The 19619-nt window shown below is 40.9% G+C and overlaps 2 protein-coding genes across 2 annotated transcripts; both read left to right on the top strand.

Annotated features, from left to right (window-relative positions):
- The first annotated feature begins 16251 nt into the window (after positions 1 to 16251).
- On the top strand, positions 16252 to 16776 carry LOC145940222 (uncharacterized). Its single transcript, XM_083045136.1, has one exon. The coding sequence runs from the start codon at positions 16252 to 16254 to the stop codon at positions 16774 to 16776; it is 525 nt and encodes a 174-aa protein (XP_082901262.1).
- Positions 16777 to 17126: 350 nt separating this feature from the next.
- On the top strand, positions 17127 to 18392 carry LOC145940221 (uncharacterized). The gene has a single exon (XM_083045134.1). The coding sequence runs from the start codon at positions 17127 to 17129 to the stop codon at positions 18390 to 18392; it is 1266 nt and encodes a 421-aa protein (XP_082901260.1).
- Positions 18393 to 19619: the final 1227 nt, after the last annotated feature.

The following is a 19619-nucleotide window of genomic DNA, read 5'->3' as shown; positions in this document are numbered from 1 at the left end:
ATGGCCCTTTTATTAAAAAATAAAAAAATTCAAGATGAGCCAACGATAACCGTCAATGACATTCCACATGTCGTCCATTTGTTTCCAGTAAATGAACAAACATTAGCTGAATTAGAACAGTGGCTTAATGCTGATGCCCAAAATAAACAAAAATTGGTATAGCCTTAAATAATTAAAAAATTGAATGCGTGTACATAGTGATAATTGATAATTAATACTATTGTAACGATTATTTAAATTATTTTAGATTATGGAATTAAATCGTGTCGGGGGCTTAAATGTTAAAGATGTCACGAGAAGAATCATGTATAGAGTTTTCACAAATGAAGTTGGAATGCTATATTCCTGGGAAGGAGCTAAAAAAAGAAGTGCTTTAAAAATCTAGCGACAGCTTCAGTCATTTTAGGTATTTCTTTTTTGTTTTTTTATGCATACGCATCCTATCTCAGAAAAGTTTGTCTCGAATATGGTTGAATATATCCTGAAGGATATGACTCATAATAATTATATATTTTTTAATTTGTGTTAAATTTGTTTGTATGTTATATTTTGATTCTGCACTATTTTGTATTATATTAGGTGCTGTTCGATATTGCAAAAGTACAGCCGATTCAACTGAAGCAGAAGTTTTAGCTTCATCAAAGCTTGGCTGGTTAGGTGCAAAGATCGTATCCGCAATGTTACTAAAGACGTGAACAATGAAGCAATCGAAGAGAACGACGAACAAACGATAAACGAAACCAATGCATAAATTTAAACAAAGAAGTATTTATTATTTTTAAATTTACGTTTGTTACGATATTTAAAGTTAAATTTTTTTATTTTAATTTTTATTTTAATTCTTATTTAATTTTTATTTGGTTTTTATTATGTACACTATCGCTTATAATTTCACCATATTTCTCATAATGCAAATTTTATTTCTCAATTTAAAGATTCAATGGTTTGATAAATTATAAAATATATCTCATTATGCTTGTTTAAGGGCCGATTTTTCCAACTTCTTGGTAAGTTTTTACCTGACTGGTAGCATATTTTCGTCTCTTTTCAGATAAGTTCTAAAAAAAGAGATAAAGATATGCTACTTGTCGGGTAAAACTTACCAAGAGTTGAAACAACCGGCCCTAAGACTGTAACAAAACGTTACAAATATTAAGATTTTTTTAATATATAATAACTTAAAACCTTTGAGCAGAGACATATATACTTACGAGCGGTGTGTACAAATTTAAACGTCGAAAGTTAAAACATTAAGTACATTTTTACTTTAATAAATAAAGCTTAATTAGTAGTATTTATATTTATCAACATATATGTGATACTAAGATATTGTTTATACAAGGTCATTTAAAGATCGCCCACTAACCAAGTACATAGTGTTTTACTTATTAATGTTATTCCTCATCAAAAAATAAGTAAAAAAATCCTGAATAATTTTTTTTATAAAAGAGTAATTATTGCATAAAGTACATCCAAACAGTGTCGAGCTTTAGCCTGACACATATCAATGAATGAATCTGAGTGAGTGCACATGAGCACACATTACCAGGTACGCGGCTTACTGACATGCGTCAGGCTGAAGCTTGGCGCTGTTTAGTCGCATTTTACGCAATAATTATTATTTTATTAAGTATTATAGAAAAAAATTATTCACACAGGATCTTTTAACTTATTTTTTTGATAAGGAATAACGCTATGTACTTAGTGAGCCATCTTTAAATAATACCCTGTATATATTTTTCAAAGGTATACAAAATATATACCTGAAATCTGTCAAATATGCAATTTTATTTTTAAAAAATAAGAGATTTAATTTTGATATTATAAATGAATCAAAAATGTTTTTTTATTACTTATTAATTTTATTACATGCACATATACATATACAGGATAATTCAAAATAAATGCGACAAACTCTGAGGAACGATAGGTTTTGCAGAAAAGATCATGTTTTGTCAAGCAAATCATGTTCTATGACACGTCATTTAAATGTTACGCGACCGCGCAGGTCTTAGATGACATTTATTACAATTACAAAATAAATTTATCTACGTAGGTATATTGGTTATGTTGCTGATTTTATTTTGTAATTGTAATAAATCATCTAAAACCTCGCGGTTGCATAGCACCTACACGACGCGTCAGATAACATGGGTTGCTTGATAAAAATGATCCTTTCTGCGAGACCTATCGTTCCTTAGTTTATCGCATTTGTTCTGAATCACCCTGTATATATACGTCTTTGCGAATTAATTTTTCTTTTGTATGAAACACTTTCATTACTCTATATATTAGTTTTCAAAATATAATTTGAATTTATATTATCTGAACTATATTACTGTAAAATTTTAAAAGTTATATAAAGTATTCAAATATATAATTTACAAAATAAATATTTTACAAAATGAAACTAACATATCTTTATTAGAACACTACTTTTATTCATCACATTAATGAAAATCTATGTGCAGAGTACATTAAAGGAATATACATGCATATACATACCGTGTACATACTTTGCACATTTATATTAGATACATGCATTGTACATTGTTATATACATGTATATATATAGTACATACATGCATTGCACGTTATCAGTATAGATACATGTTCATATCACGTAGGTGCAAGGAATGTTCTTCATATATACATATATGTACATTCTATGTACATAAATTACACATTCTCGGAATATACATTCATGTAAATACTGCGAACGTGCACTGCACATTCTTGAAATATATCGCATGTACATGCCACGAATGTGTAATGTACATCTTCGGAATATACTCCATGTACGAGTACATACCATAAATGCGTATTGCATCTTCTTGGAATATACCCTATGTATATACCACGAATGTACATTGCATATCTTTAGAATATACCTATGTATGTATTATGGACATTCTGTGTACATACATGTGGTAATTATTTCACATACATAGGATATGCGTTATATATACTTTTCACATTCTTTGTATATACATAGATTATGAAATATCCATATATGTATATATATAGGACATAGGATATTGAATGTTTACTGGGATATTAAGACATGCTGACTCCGCGTATCATCAAAATAATATTAAAAAGAATACATTATCATCTGATAATAATAGTAATGATAATGTTGAGATACCAATAAAAAAATCGCGTAAATCAATATTTAAAAAAGAATGGTTAGATATTGAAGAATTTAAACTTTGGTTGCGTGAAGTGCCACATGACGAAAGTTTATTTTTTTGTTTGATTTGCGATAAATCTATCGCTGGTAGTTTATTGCAAATCCATCGTCATGCAGAATCCAAAACAAATATAAATATATATAAAAAATATCTAGAAAAAAATCAATCACGCCACAGTGTGGCTTCTGCTTATTTCCGTCAGCTGCTTTTCTAACTGGCGTGCCTGCTTCCACACGTTATGTATGTGTGTATATTGCCGGTCTTAATTTTTAATATACTGCTTTCTATGTTGATTATTTCGACGTGCCTGATTTTTCTAATACTTTTGTATTGTTTTCAGGTCTTCAGGTTCCTGCTGGTTCTGGCGGTCCATCGGCGCGATCCCACCGCTGCCACCAAAATGTTGTGCCGCCGTACGGCACTGGGGTTGCGCCGAGTGAAAAGGATGAGAATCCTCGGGTCGCACAGGATGTCGTAGGAGCCAAGGATGTGTATACTTAGAAATATATACTTTTTATTTCAATTAAATAGAGTTTTCCATTTATTCTCGCCCTTCTCTCGATTTAGAGGTATTCTTACAATAGTCGGTTGTTAGGTATTAACCGTTTCATATTAACTCTGTTTAATGATTCGATCTTTTATTAGCGATTTCGTTATTTCTGATTTAGATCTTAATTTGCGACTAGCTTCGCGGGCTGACTCTCGGTCTTTTATATTCTTTGTTTCTTGGATTTCTTTCGGGAGAGGCCCTTGGAAACAGGTCTCTGATTGGTTAGTAATATTCACGCGTTTTTGTTCTAACTGCAAGCGAAGCAGGTTGAAGTCGCAGGTCTTCGCTTGCATCTCGCGGTTTCCGGTGCTTCGCGCGTGTCTCGCTGCGTTAGCGTTTTCACGCGACGAGCGTTTGTCGAGAGCGCTCTTTTATAAGCAAAAATGTTTTACAGTATTCTATAAAGATATTCAGTAAATTCTAATTTCTAATAACTACTGGTTATAGTTCGGGCTATAACAAGTCGAAACGTTTACCTTTCAAACAGTATGATATAATAAATTTATCTAACACACAAATAATGTTTTTGCTCGTTTAGTTGGCCCACTTTTCCTTATTATATGCAACAATATTCCTGTATATTAAAAACTTAAACTAGTGTACAAAAATATGATAAAATAAAACTTACAATATACAAATTTTAATATTATATACAATATAACGATATCGAGTTACGAAGCCGTATGAAAACATACTTATTTCGTAGAATAAAAAATTAAGTTGAAGTTAAAGAATAATCTCATATTGCTGGTTTGCATGTTTGTGACATTTAATTGGCGAACTATTTTTTTCACATAAATTACTTATAATAGGTACCTTTAAACATAATTTAGGTAAATTATCTATTGGCGAAGAAAACGTCCACCGCGGCAAGGGTGGCGCTACTGAAATAAAACAAATATGGCCGCCGCGAATATACAACAGCAACAGTTTAAGTATATTAAATCATAAAAAAATGAAGAAAAAGATGTCATTGCGGCTAAACACACTCTGTGATTACACAAAAGCTACGCCTTCATCAAGGAATATGATCGAAAGCCAGAATGTTATAAATTCCGGATTATTATGTGCGGTGTAACTATGAAAAGTCAAGAAAAAATAGATTTATATTCCTTATGTCTACAAACAAGTGTCTTGACATCAGAATCATTTTTTTCAGAGTAAATAGCAGATAAATAACTTTTAATTAATGTTAGATGTACATTCGCGGCGGCCATTAATGATAGTTCACGCGACCACCACTAGTGTCGCATAAAATTTTTAAACCCCCAATAAACATATTTTATATATAACTTGCTATTTGCTGTCTTTTATGTCTGTGTGTGCTTAAAAAAAACATATTTTACAAACATATTATGCAATATATTATGCTTATATTATAATCTATCTATTCACGTAGTAATCATGTTTTATTATTAGTGGAACAAATAATTTTGAATAATAATAAATGTATTAAAGTAAAGTGTGTTATAAAATGAGCTAATGTAAAAGCATTATTTTTACAATATTTCTTAATCAATATTATATCGACAAATTACTGCTACATGCTATGACTTTGCTTATGCATAAATAATTATAGAAATTACGATCACAATTTATATGTATATATATATATATATATATATATATATATATATATATACTTGTACATGTCTAACAATACTCACCGAGTGCAGAATCGTGTCTTCTATTTTATTTTTTAGAGTTACGATAATTTCGAGACAAATCATAAAATTTGGTCTATCGTTCACCGCATTCCAGCAATTTAGCATCAAATTGTATAATTCCTCTAGACAGTGACAGGGTTTCGATAATTTGTTTCCCGCACACACATGTTCTATTATTTTATCATCTATGATTTCAAAATAAGGCCGTTGACTCAATGATATAATTTCCCACATTAATAACCCGAATGCCCAAACATTGTTTTGTGATGTAAATATTCCTTCCCTCAAAGATTCCGTTGCCATCCAACGAACAGGAACCGGCTTTCCTCTATCCTAAAACACAATTTTACGGCAATTAAGGCTTCTGCCGACAAAAACTTCGTTTATTTTTGCAAGAAACATGCAGATAAAATTAAAAGTTATCTGTCTTTTTCTATACACATATACAAAAAAAAAGTTTTACATTATATTTTTGTTAATTTATACATCTATTTTTGTATACATTCTAATCATATCTGAATGATGTATAATATCACTACAATGCAAAAATAAAAAATAATTATCTTTTAAAAATAATTGTATTGCATTTACCATGCGGTAATAATCGTTGATGTAAATATTTCTAGCTAGTCCGAAGTCGCCGATTTTCACAATACGGTTTTCGCGATTTCTCGCGAATATTAAGCAATTTCGACACGCGAGATCTCTATGTATAAAGTGCTGTTCTTCTAAATAGTGACAACCTCGAGCAACATCTTCGCACATGGCGAGCAAATCTTGTAGACGCAAAGCGTGCGGATCTTTCGGTTGCAATGTTCGACTCTCTCTCAAATATTTTAGTAAGTCACCAGCTTCCATTAATTCCAATACGAGCCATGGTGAATCTTTGTCAAAACAGATACCCAACAATTTTAGCACATGTTTGTGATCAAACTGTCTCATAAGCTTGGCCTCTTCCAAAAATTCCTTTTGCTCTTGCAAGGAAGCAGTTTTTCGTAGCCTCTTAATGGCGACAAGCATTGTTTCCGAGTCAACTAAATTTTTCACAGTTCCTTGATATACCTGTGATATATTTCATAATCAACAATTATGTAATATTTTTTAAATAATCGATAAAATGCATCTAAAAATGTTTATATTATTTAAAATTTTATGAAAAATTTTGATTTGTGCAATTACTTTTATTAAAAACATACCACAACATTTCCTAATTAAAATTATTTATTAAAGAAAATTCTTCGAAAAATCTTCGAGGATATATTTAAAAAATAAGAAATTAGATTTACCTCTCCAAAATTGCCGCTGCCTTGAAGCTTTTCTAGAGAAATTACCCTTCTTTCGATTATGATCTGTGCAAATTCGTTTATATCTATTAACAGTTTAAGGTCGTACAGAATTGGGTTCAGAATTCACGGAAGGTGTTTTGCTTGCAGTTGCTAATTGATCCATATTGATTATTGGAAATAGATATATTTGTTCATTTTCTTCGCGTTGTTGGTATGCTGTTAAATGAAAAAGCGTATAGTATTATGCATTGCGAAATTTGAATCATTTTCAACAAATAAATTAACTTCTCAGAAATTTTCTATATACATAGCAACGAGGCTTAATATTAATGGCAGGTAATTGTATAGATATGATGGGTATTGCACAGTTGATATTTCAATAGATTCTGCTAACAGAAGAGTACAATTTAAATTATTTGTTTTATTGTAGGGCATATATTTACTTAAAACTTTAATATTTAATTTTTAATTTAAAATATTTTTTGAAACATTTTTAAAGTAAATACACTCGTCAACAAAATTAACGCATATGTATTTTAAGTCAAAATTTCGCATAATTTCAAATAAGCATAACTCCGCTAAAAATGATCGTATTTGAAAAATTTTTTTTTCACTGTCAAGCTTAAAGTCTCTACTTTAAAAATCATTCGTCAGATTTTTAATTTATCCTCCCCCCCTGTACGTCACTGCTTGAAAAGTAAAGGCCATTGCACGTACAAAAATTTTAGTCGTAAGCAAATCGTCCAATCATAGAGAAGAATTATCATAACGTAATAAGAATGCTTGACTGTGATTGGACGATTTGCTTACAGCCTTACTATTACGACTAAAATTTTTGTACGTGCAATGGCTTTAAGGACGTGTTTTGTCTCTAAAAAATTGCGTACTTAGACGCAGTCCACGGGGTGGAATAAATTTTTTTCGCAAATCTTATCATAACTATTGTAAAATGTGGACTTTTTACTACAAATTTTTAAAAAAAGCAAAGTTTGTACGATTTTTTTTCGCGGAGTTATTACATATGAAAGTTACCCATACATTTTTTCCATTTAATGACTCCAAATCCTCTCTGCTGTGTGTATGTGTGCGTGCGTGCGTGTGTGTGCGTGCGTGCGTGTGTATGCGTGCGTGTGTATGGTTAGGAGAGGGAAATGTAGGAATGTTCTCATACAAAAGTGTGTGTTCCTGCCTCGTCTTCAGATTACTTCTCCTATACGTTCACGCATATTAATGCATGCTCTAATTCAGAGCTGTCCACGTTTTGCACTTTTCGGCCGATTTCCGAGGCTCACCGCCTAGCGGCCCCCACTTACGCTCGAGACCTTAGCAACGCGTGGCCCGATAACCGTAGTTGCTAAGGTCTCGAGCGTAAGTGGGGGCCGCTAGGCGGTGAGCCTCGGAAATCGGCCGAAAAGTGCAAAACGTGGACAGCTCTGCTCTAATTGTTGTTTGATGAATTTGAGCCCAAATTTACACGCACGCACGCACGCGTGGACGCATACACACACATACACACACACACTATGCGCCAAATTCAACCAGCAACCTTGTGGTGCGTGTCGGGTAATACTAATGTTGGCGGTAAATGGAAAACATGTATGGGTAACTTTCATATGTAATAACTCCGCGAAAAAATCGTACGAACTTTGCTTTTTTTTTAAATTTGTAGTAAAAAGTTTACATTTTACGATAGTTACGATAAGATTTGCGAGAAAAATTTATTCCACCCCGTGGAATGCGTCAAAAGTAGAGACTTCAAGCTTGACAGTGAAACAAAAATTTTTCAAATACGATCATTTTTAGCGGAGTTATGCTTATTTGAAATTATGCGAAATTTTGATTTAAAATACATATGCGTTAATTTTGTTGACGAGTGTATATGATATAATGCCTTTTCACACACATTTGCTTACCCAGCGTTTCGAAAGCAAATCCTTCATCAGGAGGCCATATGAAGTCTTCGTCCATGTATTTGGGATATCTCAGGATCAAATGAAATTTGTATAGAGTTCGCGGCCGTAAATTTTCTATATAATATGTTATTATATTATTACTTACTACAGTGTCATTTGCGATTTGCCACTCATGCATCGCATCATTTTTATATTCCAATATAGAACGGAATTCAATGTGGATTTTCGGATTAACGCTAGGAATCTATGAGATAATCATACTGTTTGTACTGATTCCGTTCAATGTTAAATTATTCAGTTCCGACATGTAGACTGTTTCAGTTAAACTGTCAGCCGTGAATTCCCGGCCAATATATCCGAATAGAGACACACGTACGTATATTTGGTATTTCTGTTTTGGCTGCAGCGATCGGGTTACTGTGAAAAACTTTCCATCTGTCGTACGTTCGAGCTTATCAACAACAAGTTTTTTTGTTAATTTAAGAAACGACATTTGTATCTTTTGCGTGCTATTTGGAAATTGCTTCCAATGCACCTCGTAAGTCATTGCTACGCAATTTAATTTCTTCGGTGGTATCCACCAATGGACTATCGCCAAAGTAGGTGTTAGAACTTCCTCCCCGTGGGTCCACCTTGACGTGGTGGGGAGGCTCACCCCAGTGCGAGAGGATAGTCTCTGGGGTTGACGGATGGTGTGGTGGTATGCCCGGAGATATTTCGAACATCCGGAATTCCGGACCCACCGTCCGGGCCGCTTCCCCGCGGGCCACTCAGACGTATTCCGAGCTCGGGCCGTGAGGGCGCGGCGGTGTTTTACATCCATGGGTGCTGGTCGGAGGGCTCGCCCTCGTCCCAGCGTCCCATGGACGGCCTCCGGAGCCGCTCGGACGTAATCCGAGGTCGGGGTCTGGAGGCGGGAGTTTAGCGTTTCCGGGTGCTGGTCGGAGGGCCTGGCCCTCGTCTCAGCGTCCCGGGGACGGCCACCCTCGGACCACTCAAAAGTAATCCGAGGTCTGGGGCTCGGCGACGAGAGAGTTACTGTCGGGTGGACGCGACCGCTTCCGTTCCAAAGCGTCCACCCGACGGCAGGCATGCCCTTTCGCTGGGACGTGATTACCCGGCGGAGGGCGGCTGGTCGCCACGGCGGGCAAGGCGGGACCGGGGAGCGGCGACCCTGTCTCAACCGTCCGTGGGGCCCCCCGGGTGGCGCCACCCGTCGCGGTGCCCTTATAGTCGGAGGTAAGGGACCCCTGAAAATCCACGTGGGGCGTCAAAACCCCCGTGGGTGAGTAAAGCCGGGATCACGAAGAACTTGACATGAAGTAACGCGACGTGAAGGGACGGGACGTAAAGTGACGTGAAGCGAACTTGACATGAAGAGAAGTTACGTGTATTACGATGACCGTGAAGGGAAGCGAAGGAACGGCCTGTGGTGCCGAAAAGATTGTGTATTGTTTGTATACAAATGTGCACATACACAAATACATATGATTAAAATACATATTATTAATATGCCACTCACAAGTAGACAGTATCAGATTTTCTGTGTCCTTTTTGCTGGATATTTTTATTTACGGTTGAAACAAAGACGAAGAAGAACACGAACGATTGGTGTTAGAAATATCTTCCGACGAAGATTGCAACTCGGAGTTGGACATAATCTTCTCGAGGAATTGCGATTTGGGGATGCTGAGTTCTTCTTTACATACACGAGAATGAACACTGAAAGGTGGCTAGCGTCATTTCGATAAGTTCTACTGATGAGAGAAGACACACTCTCAAATTGTAATTTTCCCTCAGGTTTGAATATCTCCTTGGGTTAGTTGGCCCTCTTTTAAAGAAGAGAGATATATACACCGCACTCACTCCAGCCCAGAGGCTTTCTATGGCGTTGAGATTCCTTGCAGCTGGAGACAGCCAGGATTCGTTAAGTTTTGCGTACAGGTGCGCCCAAAGTACTGTTTCAGTAATACTTGCTGAAACAACAAGAGCTCTTGTTTCAGTATTGAAACCAATATACGTAAGAGCCCCATCAAGTGAGGAGGAATGGCGACAAATAGCAGGTTGCTTTTGGCAAGACTGGCAATTCCCCCACTGTATTGGAGCAATTGATGGGAAACATGTTCAAATTCAGGCCCCTCAGGCATCTCATAGTGTTTTCTTTAATTATAAAAAAATGTTTAGTATTGTTTTGTTGGGTGTATGTGATGCCCAGTACAACTTTACCATTGTTGACATTAGTACTGAAGGATCGCAGAGTGATGGGGGACTTTTTAACAGTTCTGAGTTCGGCAAACGCTTACAAGAAGGATCGCTCCATGTTCCCAATTCAAATTACTTGCCAGGCACAGATGTTGAGATGAAATATTTTCTAGTGGGAGATGCCGCATTCCCTTTAAAGCCTTACTTAATGAACCCTTATAGTGGACGAAATATTTTACATCAATGCTCAGTTTTTAACTACAGGCTGAGTAGAGCAAGAAGAGTAATTGAAAATGCATTTGGCATTTTAGCAGCTAGATGGAGAATCTTCCGTCGCCCTATCACTGCCTCTGTGGAAAATGTGGAGAAAATTGTTGAATGCGCTATCTGCCTGCATAACTTTATAAAAAAAACAGGTGATAGAAGATTGTATTTAGAATACTGCCCACCCCAATTTGTTGATTTCGAACTACCCACTGGTGAGCTTATAGAAGGAGGATGGCATAATATTGTGGCTGGAGAAAATGGTGCTATCATTGCTGGTCCACAGATGGGCGCAAGAAATGCTGCTTTACAAGTATTAAAACAGAGAGATGTTTTGAAAGATTTTGTTAATGGACCTGCAGCTTTGCCATATCAAGATAATGTTGTTCGAGTGCGCCAAGGTCTCATACGAATCAATAATTGATAAATCAATTAAAACTGTATCATCGATCATCGTAGATATATTTTTCTGAAATTGCAGATAAATTCATTTTAATTTAATTTATTCAATTGTGATCAATTTAATTTAATTTAATATTATGTTATTAAGTTGTTTTTTTCTCTTATTAAGAAAGAGAGAAAGTAAAAGATTTTATTTTTAATTGGAAATTTCAACTCGAATTTTCATGTATTCGTTCATCGATATAAATATATAAAAATATAATGGTTTTATAGATCATTCGAAAAGGCGATCAAATTGATCAAGTTGCTTATTAATTATTAATCATTTATTAATTGTCTTTCCTTCCATAAAATAGTTTTTATTGTAGTTAGTTCCTTTAATAAAAATCAGTACTTAGAACAACATGTCACTTAATAATTAATTATAAAAATATAATAATAAATATAATTAATAATATTTAATATTTACTTTTATAATATTTTTAATAATTAATAATTTTTATAATTAATTTAATTTTTTATAATTTTTTATAATATAATATTATAATAAGTAATAATTTAATTTTATTAATAATAATTTTTTAAATAATAATGATTTCATTAATAATAATTTAATTATAATATTATAATAATATATATAATATTATAATTCATATAATGCCTCTTCACAATCTTGAATAAGATTCCTGAATTTCCTCCGAAACTGGAGTCTCAGTTGCAGATTTGGGAGGCTTTTCAGGGCCAGTTCTATATTCTTCCCAATAAGACTATCAGGATCATTGGGCGCAACAGTTTGCGGAACTGGAGCTGATGTAATTGATTTGTTCAAGTTTGACAATGTCTCCTTGAACATTTCAGCAGTTTTATCAATCTTCTGCTTCTTGCAACGGCTTGTCGGCCCTAAATATGGCAATGATGTTGCAGCGGACAATGATGAACCAGGGGTGGTAGGCATGGGGCAAGTAGTAATGACAGTATGCGGTACTTGCTCCTTATCAGGGTTGTCAATATTTTGTTCCGAAAGAAGAGAATCGATGACAGGTGAAATGGTGGACAAAACATGCGTTTCATCTTCTTCTGCAGAAACGGAAGATAGAGTGGGCGAAGGAGAAGGTGATTGAATTATTATTGGGGATAATGTCCGTAAGGGTGGTAAATTATCCACTGATCTAGAAAGTAGAATGTACAGCTGAAAACTAAACAAAAGCCCACATAGTTCAAAAGCACACAAAAAATTTACTTTTTTTTCCGAAGATGCGGCACAAGGAAACTGATGGCACTAATGTACAACCATTTTGGTCTCCCAGAAGCCCCTGATCCACTCCTACTCTCCATCTCCTCAAGCCGGCTCTCCTTGCACAATCTTTCACGAAGGGTGTTCCACCTTGCTGTACAATCATTCACAGTACCTGAAAACGGCCCAGATGTAGGTAGCAACGTCACAGTGTGGTACAAACATAGTTTCAAAACTCGAAATATAAAATATACTTAAATATAACCTACCGCCTACAACTTCTGCTACCATTTTCCACGCTGCTTCCTTGATAGCAGGATTTTTAAAACCCGCGTGAGATTTATCATAAATTTCCGGTCGCAACCTCACAGCCTCACTCAAAACGCTGTCGTCCATTGCTTTTCGATTAATTAAACAGCACGCAGTAAAATCGCACACGGGGACATCAAAACAAAAACGCACTTTCACATAACGGCAAACTCTCTGATTTGACGACTGACTTCACGACTTGACGTAAAGCCTTGAAAGAAAAAATTGACAAGCTTGACCGTTTCGTCGTCTCGTTCAGTCCCGTTGCTTCACGTCACATCACGTCAAGTTCATCATAAATAGTGCCATTTGCTGCCATATGTCAAGCTTTCAAGTTCACTTCACTCCCATTCTTTCACGTCGCGTTACTTCACGTCAAGTTCATCGTAATCCCGGCTTAAGGGGCTGGAGTCTGGCCAGGGTGCGCGTATTCCCCCGACCGAGACATATGTCGATCCCCCGGGGGAACTCGGGGCCCGGCCAGTGGGATGTGGCCGGTCATGTTTAGGGACACCCCCTGGTCGGTGAGGGTACACCCGGTCGACAGAGCCTCAACGGGGAGTGGGAACAATTACAATGCAGACTTCTACCAAACACAACAAACACAACAAGGAGAACGGAAAGGAGGAGGGCGAGATGAAAGTAGATATTACCACCACTGCGCCGGTGAGGGAGCCGGGAAGTGAAGAAGAGGACCGAGCATCGATCGCATGCTCGCGTTCACTACGAAGTCAAACCGGGAAGGTGGCTGTGGTCAGCGTAAAGAAACTGGATCACAGGATTAAAGTCCAGATCCCGGGGCATGAGAAATCAGTCAAGCCCGTAAACACGGCTGTTCCGGGACCTTCCAGAGCTCCCGCGAAGGAGACTTACAGCGACACGGAGTCGACTGACTCTACGACGAGTGAGGTCCTCAACCTGACGAAAAAGAGGAAGAAAGGAAGACTCCCAACCACCATTGAATATCAGGTTAAGCAAGAACGGGAGGAGAAGAAGAAACGGCAAGAAGAAGCTGACGAGAAGGACATACCGGACCCCAAGGCTTCGTTGGAGAAGTCCAGAGCTATTCAAAAAATGATGGAGCAGGCGCGGGCACTTGTGGAGGACCTCAAGGAGTCCCCCACAGTGGACATATCTGCGGAAAGCCTAAAGCATACCAAAACGCTTATGAAGGCTGTGGTGATATCTGGAAACCTTAAAGGGATAGTTTGGAAAGAGATTAAGGACGCAGCGTGCTATCTCCAAGCAGCGACTAGAGTGACGAATGATCGCACTTAAGCCAGAGGAAAGGCAGATAACGAGAAAGAAATGGCAGCTCTGAGAAAACAGATTTGGGCTCTCAAGCATGAGAACACCCGTTTGTTCGCAGAGGCAAAGAAAGCCAGACTGCGACTCAGAGTATGAGGAAAGAAAGAGGAGACATCAAAGTCTTCGCAATGAGGCTGAAGATAGATCCTTGGCGGTGAAACCGAGGGAGGAACGAGATAAGGATCCACTCCCGATAGTGGAGCAAGGACTCTCTATGGATATGGAGGTAGAACCTCTCTATGAGAGAGTTCCCCCATTGAAGGAGCCAAGCACATCCAAAGGAGAGACCGCTCGATTGATGAGACCACCAATTAAGGGGGCCTCGAAGGTGCTAAGTCATTATCCTCCGGAAATGCGTACAGAAGAGGAGAGGAAAACGTTCGATGCTCTATCTGGGAAGATAGACCATCTATTACAGCAGAGAGAGAGTTTCATGCAGAGCCTAAAGAACCATGCGCGGAAATCATACCCTGCTGCGACGGTGTCCACATCGTCCACCCCAAAACCGGCCTCGGCTCGTCAGAACGAGTCGAAAGGTTCCCGGCCACCCGCAGAAGCGGAACGACAGGGAGCAAAGCCGGCAGGAGAGGATAGTGGACAAAAGAAGAATAAGAAGAAAAAAAGGGCAAGGAGAAGAAGGAGAACGGCAAAATCCCTCCAACAGTCAAGCCCAGGGATCACGGCGAAGTCCCAGAGAAGGGAAAACGACCGCCTGCACCCAAGTCCGAAGAAAGCGCAACCCGGCTCCACCCCCCCCCCCAGGGGCCAGCTGCTCAGGAAACTTTCTGGGCGATGGTGGTGGAGCGGAAGGAGAAAAGGAAGACGGCTAAAGAGGGACAACAACAAGTCCCAAATTCGGACAAGGGAGGAAAGGGTCCAAAAGTTTCTCCTCCTCTTGAAAATAAGAGAAGCAAAGAGACAAGCAACGACTTGAAGGTGAGAGTCTGGAAGGCCCCGAATACGGCGGCCATAACCCTGACTTGCCCAGAGGACAAGTACAGCGAGATTATTGGGGTCGCTCGTCAGCGGATTAACTTAAAGGATCTCAAGATGGAAAACCTCAAGGCGCATAAGGGTGTCACCGGCGCCATGGTTTACAAAGTCTCAGGCGAAGACAGAGTGGCGAAACCTGATGCCTTTGCAAATAAGTTGGTGGAGATTGTTGGGAATGTGGAAGGGGTGAAGATATCAAGACTTGTGAAAACGGCGGAGCTACGACTTCGTGGCATTGATGACCCGACTACGGAAGCGGAAATCAAGGAGGGAATGACAAAGGCTGGAAACTGCGATCCGTTGCAAGTGACTGTGGGACCCATTAGGAGCTCTGCAAGAGCGATGGGCACAGTTTGGCTTCGTTGTCCGGTCAAGGCGACCATACAGATCGCCGAGGCGGGAAAAGTTAAGCTGGGGTGGATTTTGGCAAAGGTCGAACCCTTGAAGAACCGCCCTCTCCAGTGCTTTAGATGCCTGGAGAAGGGCCACACCCAGACGCAATGTCGTAGCGAAATTAGCAGACGCGAGGTCTGTTACAATTGCGGCGACATAGGTCACAATGTGAGGGAATGCAAGGCCCCACCCAAGTGCGTGATATGCGCAGAACAGGGAGGGCCAGCGGATCATCGGCTGGGCAGTGCCAAGTGCAGTCCCCAGAAGAAGAAGAGAGGAAAAGGGGCAGCGGATAAAACGGCCCAAGAAGAGGAGAGGAAGAATAAGGACGGCAAATCAAAGGATACTGATAAGCTCCCTACGTCGGGAGCCAAAAAGGACCTAGTGGAAGAGCCTCTCCCACAAAGGGAAGAAAGGCGCGTTACTTCGGCGACTAGCAAAGTAGGGACCTCGAAAGAGGTTAGTGCTGAGACAACGGAACAGGTGCCAGAAGCAATGGAAGTGGTTACGGAGGAGACCGATGAATAAACATATGCATGGTAGTTGGTCTCATGCAAGCCAATCTCAACCACGCCCGCGCTGCACAGGATCTGTTTATGCAGACCTTAATGGAGAGCGGGTGTGGAGTTGGGATGGCGGCCGAGCCTTACAATGTACCGTCAAATCACCCATATTGGGCGGCGGATGAAGCGGGCACGGTCGCCATTACCTGGAGGCAGGAGAGAAACTCCCCTCCCTGCATTAAGGTGGGAGCGGGCAGGTGTTTTGTGGCGGTTGAGTGGGGGCCCGTCTACGTAATGGGCTGCTACATCTCTCTCAGGCTAGACTCTGCACAGTTTGTGTTGGTGATGGACGGGGTAGCGGATTACGTAAATACCTTGCTGCCTCGTCCGGTGTTGGTGGTCGGGGACTTCAACGCGTGTTCGACGCGCTCGTGTTCCCGACGGACAGACGAGCCAGACGTAAGTTCACAAGACTTAGGCGGCCCGACGACGACAAGGCGACAGCAGAGGCGCTGGAGGAGTACCGCGTTGCGAGGAACTCCCTCAGCGCCGCCATAAGAAAATCGAAGGCCAGGGCTTGGGACGAGCAATTGCTCGCCATAAACGAAGACCCTTGGGGGCGCCCGTACAAAATGGTGATGAATAAACTAAAGTACTGGGCGCCCCCCGTGACGGAGACCCTCGATCCCCAAGTTCTCGAGGGAGAGTTGAATAGACTCTTCCCTATTGCCCCGGGGGTTCTCCAAGAACGGAGGACTCCCATTGAGTGAAACAAGGACTTGGAGGTGACGGGGCCAGAAATATCCCGGATAATCAAACGCCTGAGGAAAAGGGGAAATAAAGCCCCAGGTTCCGACGACGTACCCGGAAGAATTTGGGTCTTGGCCGACGAATATCTGTCCGGATTTATGCGGAAGATATTTGATAATTGCCTGAGAAACGGGGAGTTCCCCTCGGTCTGGGAAAAGGCAAATATTGTCCTTATTCCCAAAGGAGGGCGGATAGCGGGGGCTTCCCCCGCGTACAGGCCGATATGTCTTCTGGATGAGGTGGGGAAGCTACTCGAGAGAGTAATAGCTACCTGCCTAGTTCGGCACCTATCCCTGACAGGGTCGGATTTCCTCGACCAATACGGATTCCGTGGGGGCAGATCGACGGTTGATGCCATCAACCGAGTAAGGGCTCTCACGGATGAGAGAATGCAGGAGGGCGGGGTGGCAATTGCGATTTCACTAGACATAGTGAACGCTTTCAACACCCTGCCCTGGAATAAGGTGGGGGACGCGATGAGACACCATCGCGTCCCAGGCTACCTCGTGGAGATAATTAAAAGTTACTTCGGGGAAAGGAAGCTGGAGTACAAAGACAAGTTCGGCCAGATATGCGGGAGGGAGATGTACTGCGGGGTCCCACAGGGGTCCGTCTTGGGCCCCTTACTATGGGACCTCGCTCATCTTGGACGAGAAGTGGACCTTCTGCGATCATTTCGATCGTCTGGCTCCAAAGGTAGAAGGGGTGGCGGCGGCTTTGAGTCGCCTCCTACCAAACATAGGCGGGCCGGACGGTCGAGTTCGCAGGCTGTATGCGAACATCGTCAACTCGGTGGCCCTCTACGGAACGCCGGTTTGGGCAGAGGCCGCGCTAACCACTCGATCCATCAAGGGCCGGCTGCGACGCATCAGCGTCGCATTGCCATTAGGGTGGTGCGCGGCTACAGGACAGTGTCGCATGCAGCGGCCTCGGTGCTGGCCGGGCTTCCGCCGATGGAACTCACCGCTCAAATGTACGCTGAGACACAGCGTACGCGGGAGTTTCAGAGGCGGGGCTTAGCCGTTACGGCCGGGATTCGGGGCATCGTGAAGGTCCAAGCACGGCAACGACTCTTGGAGAGGTGGGGAGAATACCTCGACGGGATACCTCACACCAACTCGGGACAGAGAGTTGTCGAGGCCGTGCTACCCCGATTAGAAGAGTGGGTGGATCAAAAGCACGGCGCGGTGTCGTTCCACGTAACGCAGATACTCACCGGGCACGGATGCTTCGGTATCTGCACAAAATCGGAAAGGAGGAAACAACGCAATGCCGCCACTGCGAGAGCGATCGGGACTCAGCGCAGCACACGCTGGAACACTGTCCGGCGTGGGCCGAAGAGCGCCGTGTCTTTTCCGACGTAGTCGGAGGTGATTTGTCGCTCTCGACCGTCACTGGTGGGATGGTTGGGAGCGACGAAGCCTGGAGGGCGGTCGTCTCCTTCTGTGGCAGAGTGATGCTGCAGAAGGAGACGGCCGAGAGAGAGCGGGAGAGACGGGGGAGGCGGGAAAGACAAGCGCTTACTCCCGAAGCCCGAGAGGAGAGGGATGACCCTACCTGGTCGCTTGGGCGAGAAAGGCCTCGCCGAGGCGGAAACCAGGGGAGGGTCAGGCCTCGCCCCGCTGCTTCCCACACATAAGAGAGGCAGGCTTCCCCCCTCTTACATGGAGGGGGAAGATAGGGATGGGGGTCCGAGCGGGTGACTCGAACCTTCATCCCACTTTCGGAGGGGATAAATAATCCCCTCCCGAGAGGGCGCGGCGTGGAGGTGTGGCCCCTCTGCGCCGCAGCAACAAGGGAGGCCTCCTCTCCCTATAAAGGGAGAAGGAGTAGGGGTCGCAGTCTGTATACGGACAGTGACCCCACGAGTAAGGACAGGTAAAGGCCCTCCAGAAGTAATGCAATTGCTCGTTCCTGGAGGGCCTCCAAAACCGCTCGAGATGGCCACCGTAGTGGTTTTAGTGAATCAGGGACCATAAGTCCCTAAAACCCACATTATCCTATATTCCGTCCCCGCGGGCATAGGGTATCTTCTTGGAGATTTCCCCTGCGCCAAAAATAAAAGAAAAGGTGTTAGAATTTGAACCGTGACATCTTCCGGAGCGTTAAACTTGCCCGATAAAACTGTCGCATTGCAATCCGAACGAAATTGCATTTCCATCGATAATTTATCGATGTAAAAATTGCTGAGTGCCAGCTTTAACATATACTTTGTAAACGGCATTAAATTCTTGATTTCGTAACGCCGTTCATACGTCACCACGTTAAATTGCTCGAACTTTTTACTGTCATTGTACAAACATGTTAAGTAACTCACGGAGATATTATATATTGTGGTGCTTAAGTAGTACTTTTCGCATCCATCATTTAGAATCGGTTCCGGAAGGAATAACTCGAGACTGTTCATTCTTAAAATTATTTTTTGAACTTGATAATCTATTTTCATATTAGGTGTCAGACATTTCGTCGGAGGATATAATTGTGAAGGTTTATCAATAGCTGTTATTTAAAGGATATTATTGATACCTTTCATACTTATTTTTTTAACACTTTCAGTTGCGTTTTCTTTGCTGTCGAGTAGAATATACTTT

The sequence above is a fragment of the Prenolepis imparis genome, unplaced genomic scaffold, assembly GCF_030444845.1.
Source record: "Prenolepis imparis isolate NDT839.2.m4 unplaced genomic scaffold, iyPreImpa1.0 SCAF_9, whole genome shotgun sequence".
NCBI lineage: Eukaryota > Metazoa > Arthropoda > Insecta > Hymenoptera > Formicidae > Prenolepis > Prenolepis imparis.
The sequence above is the reverse complement of the archived record's forward strand: the minus strand, read 5'-3'. Positions and strand labels throughout refer to the sequence as shown.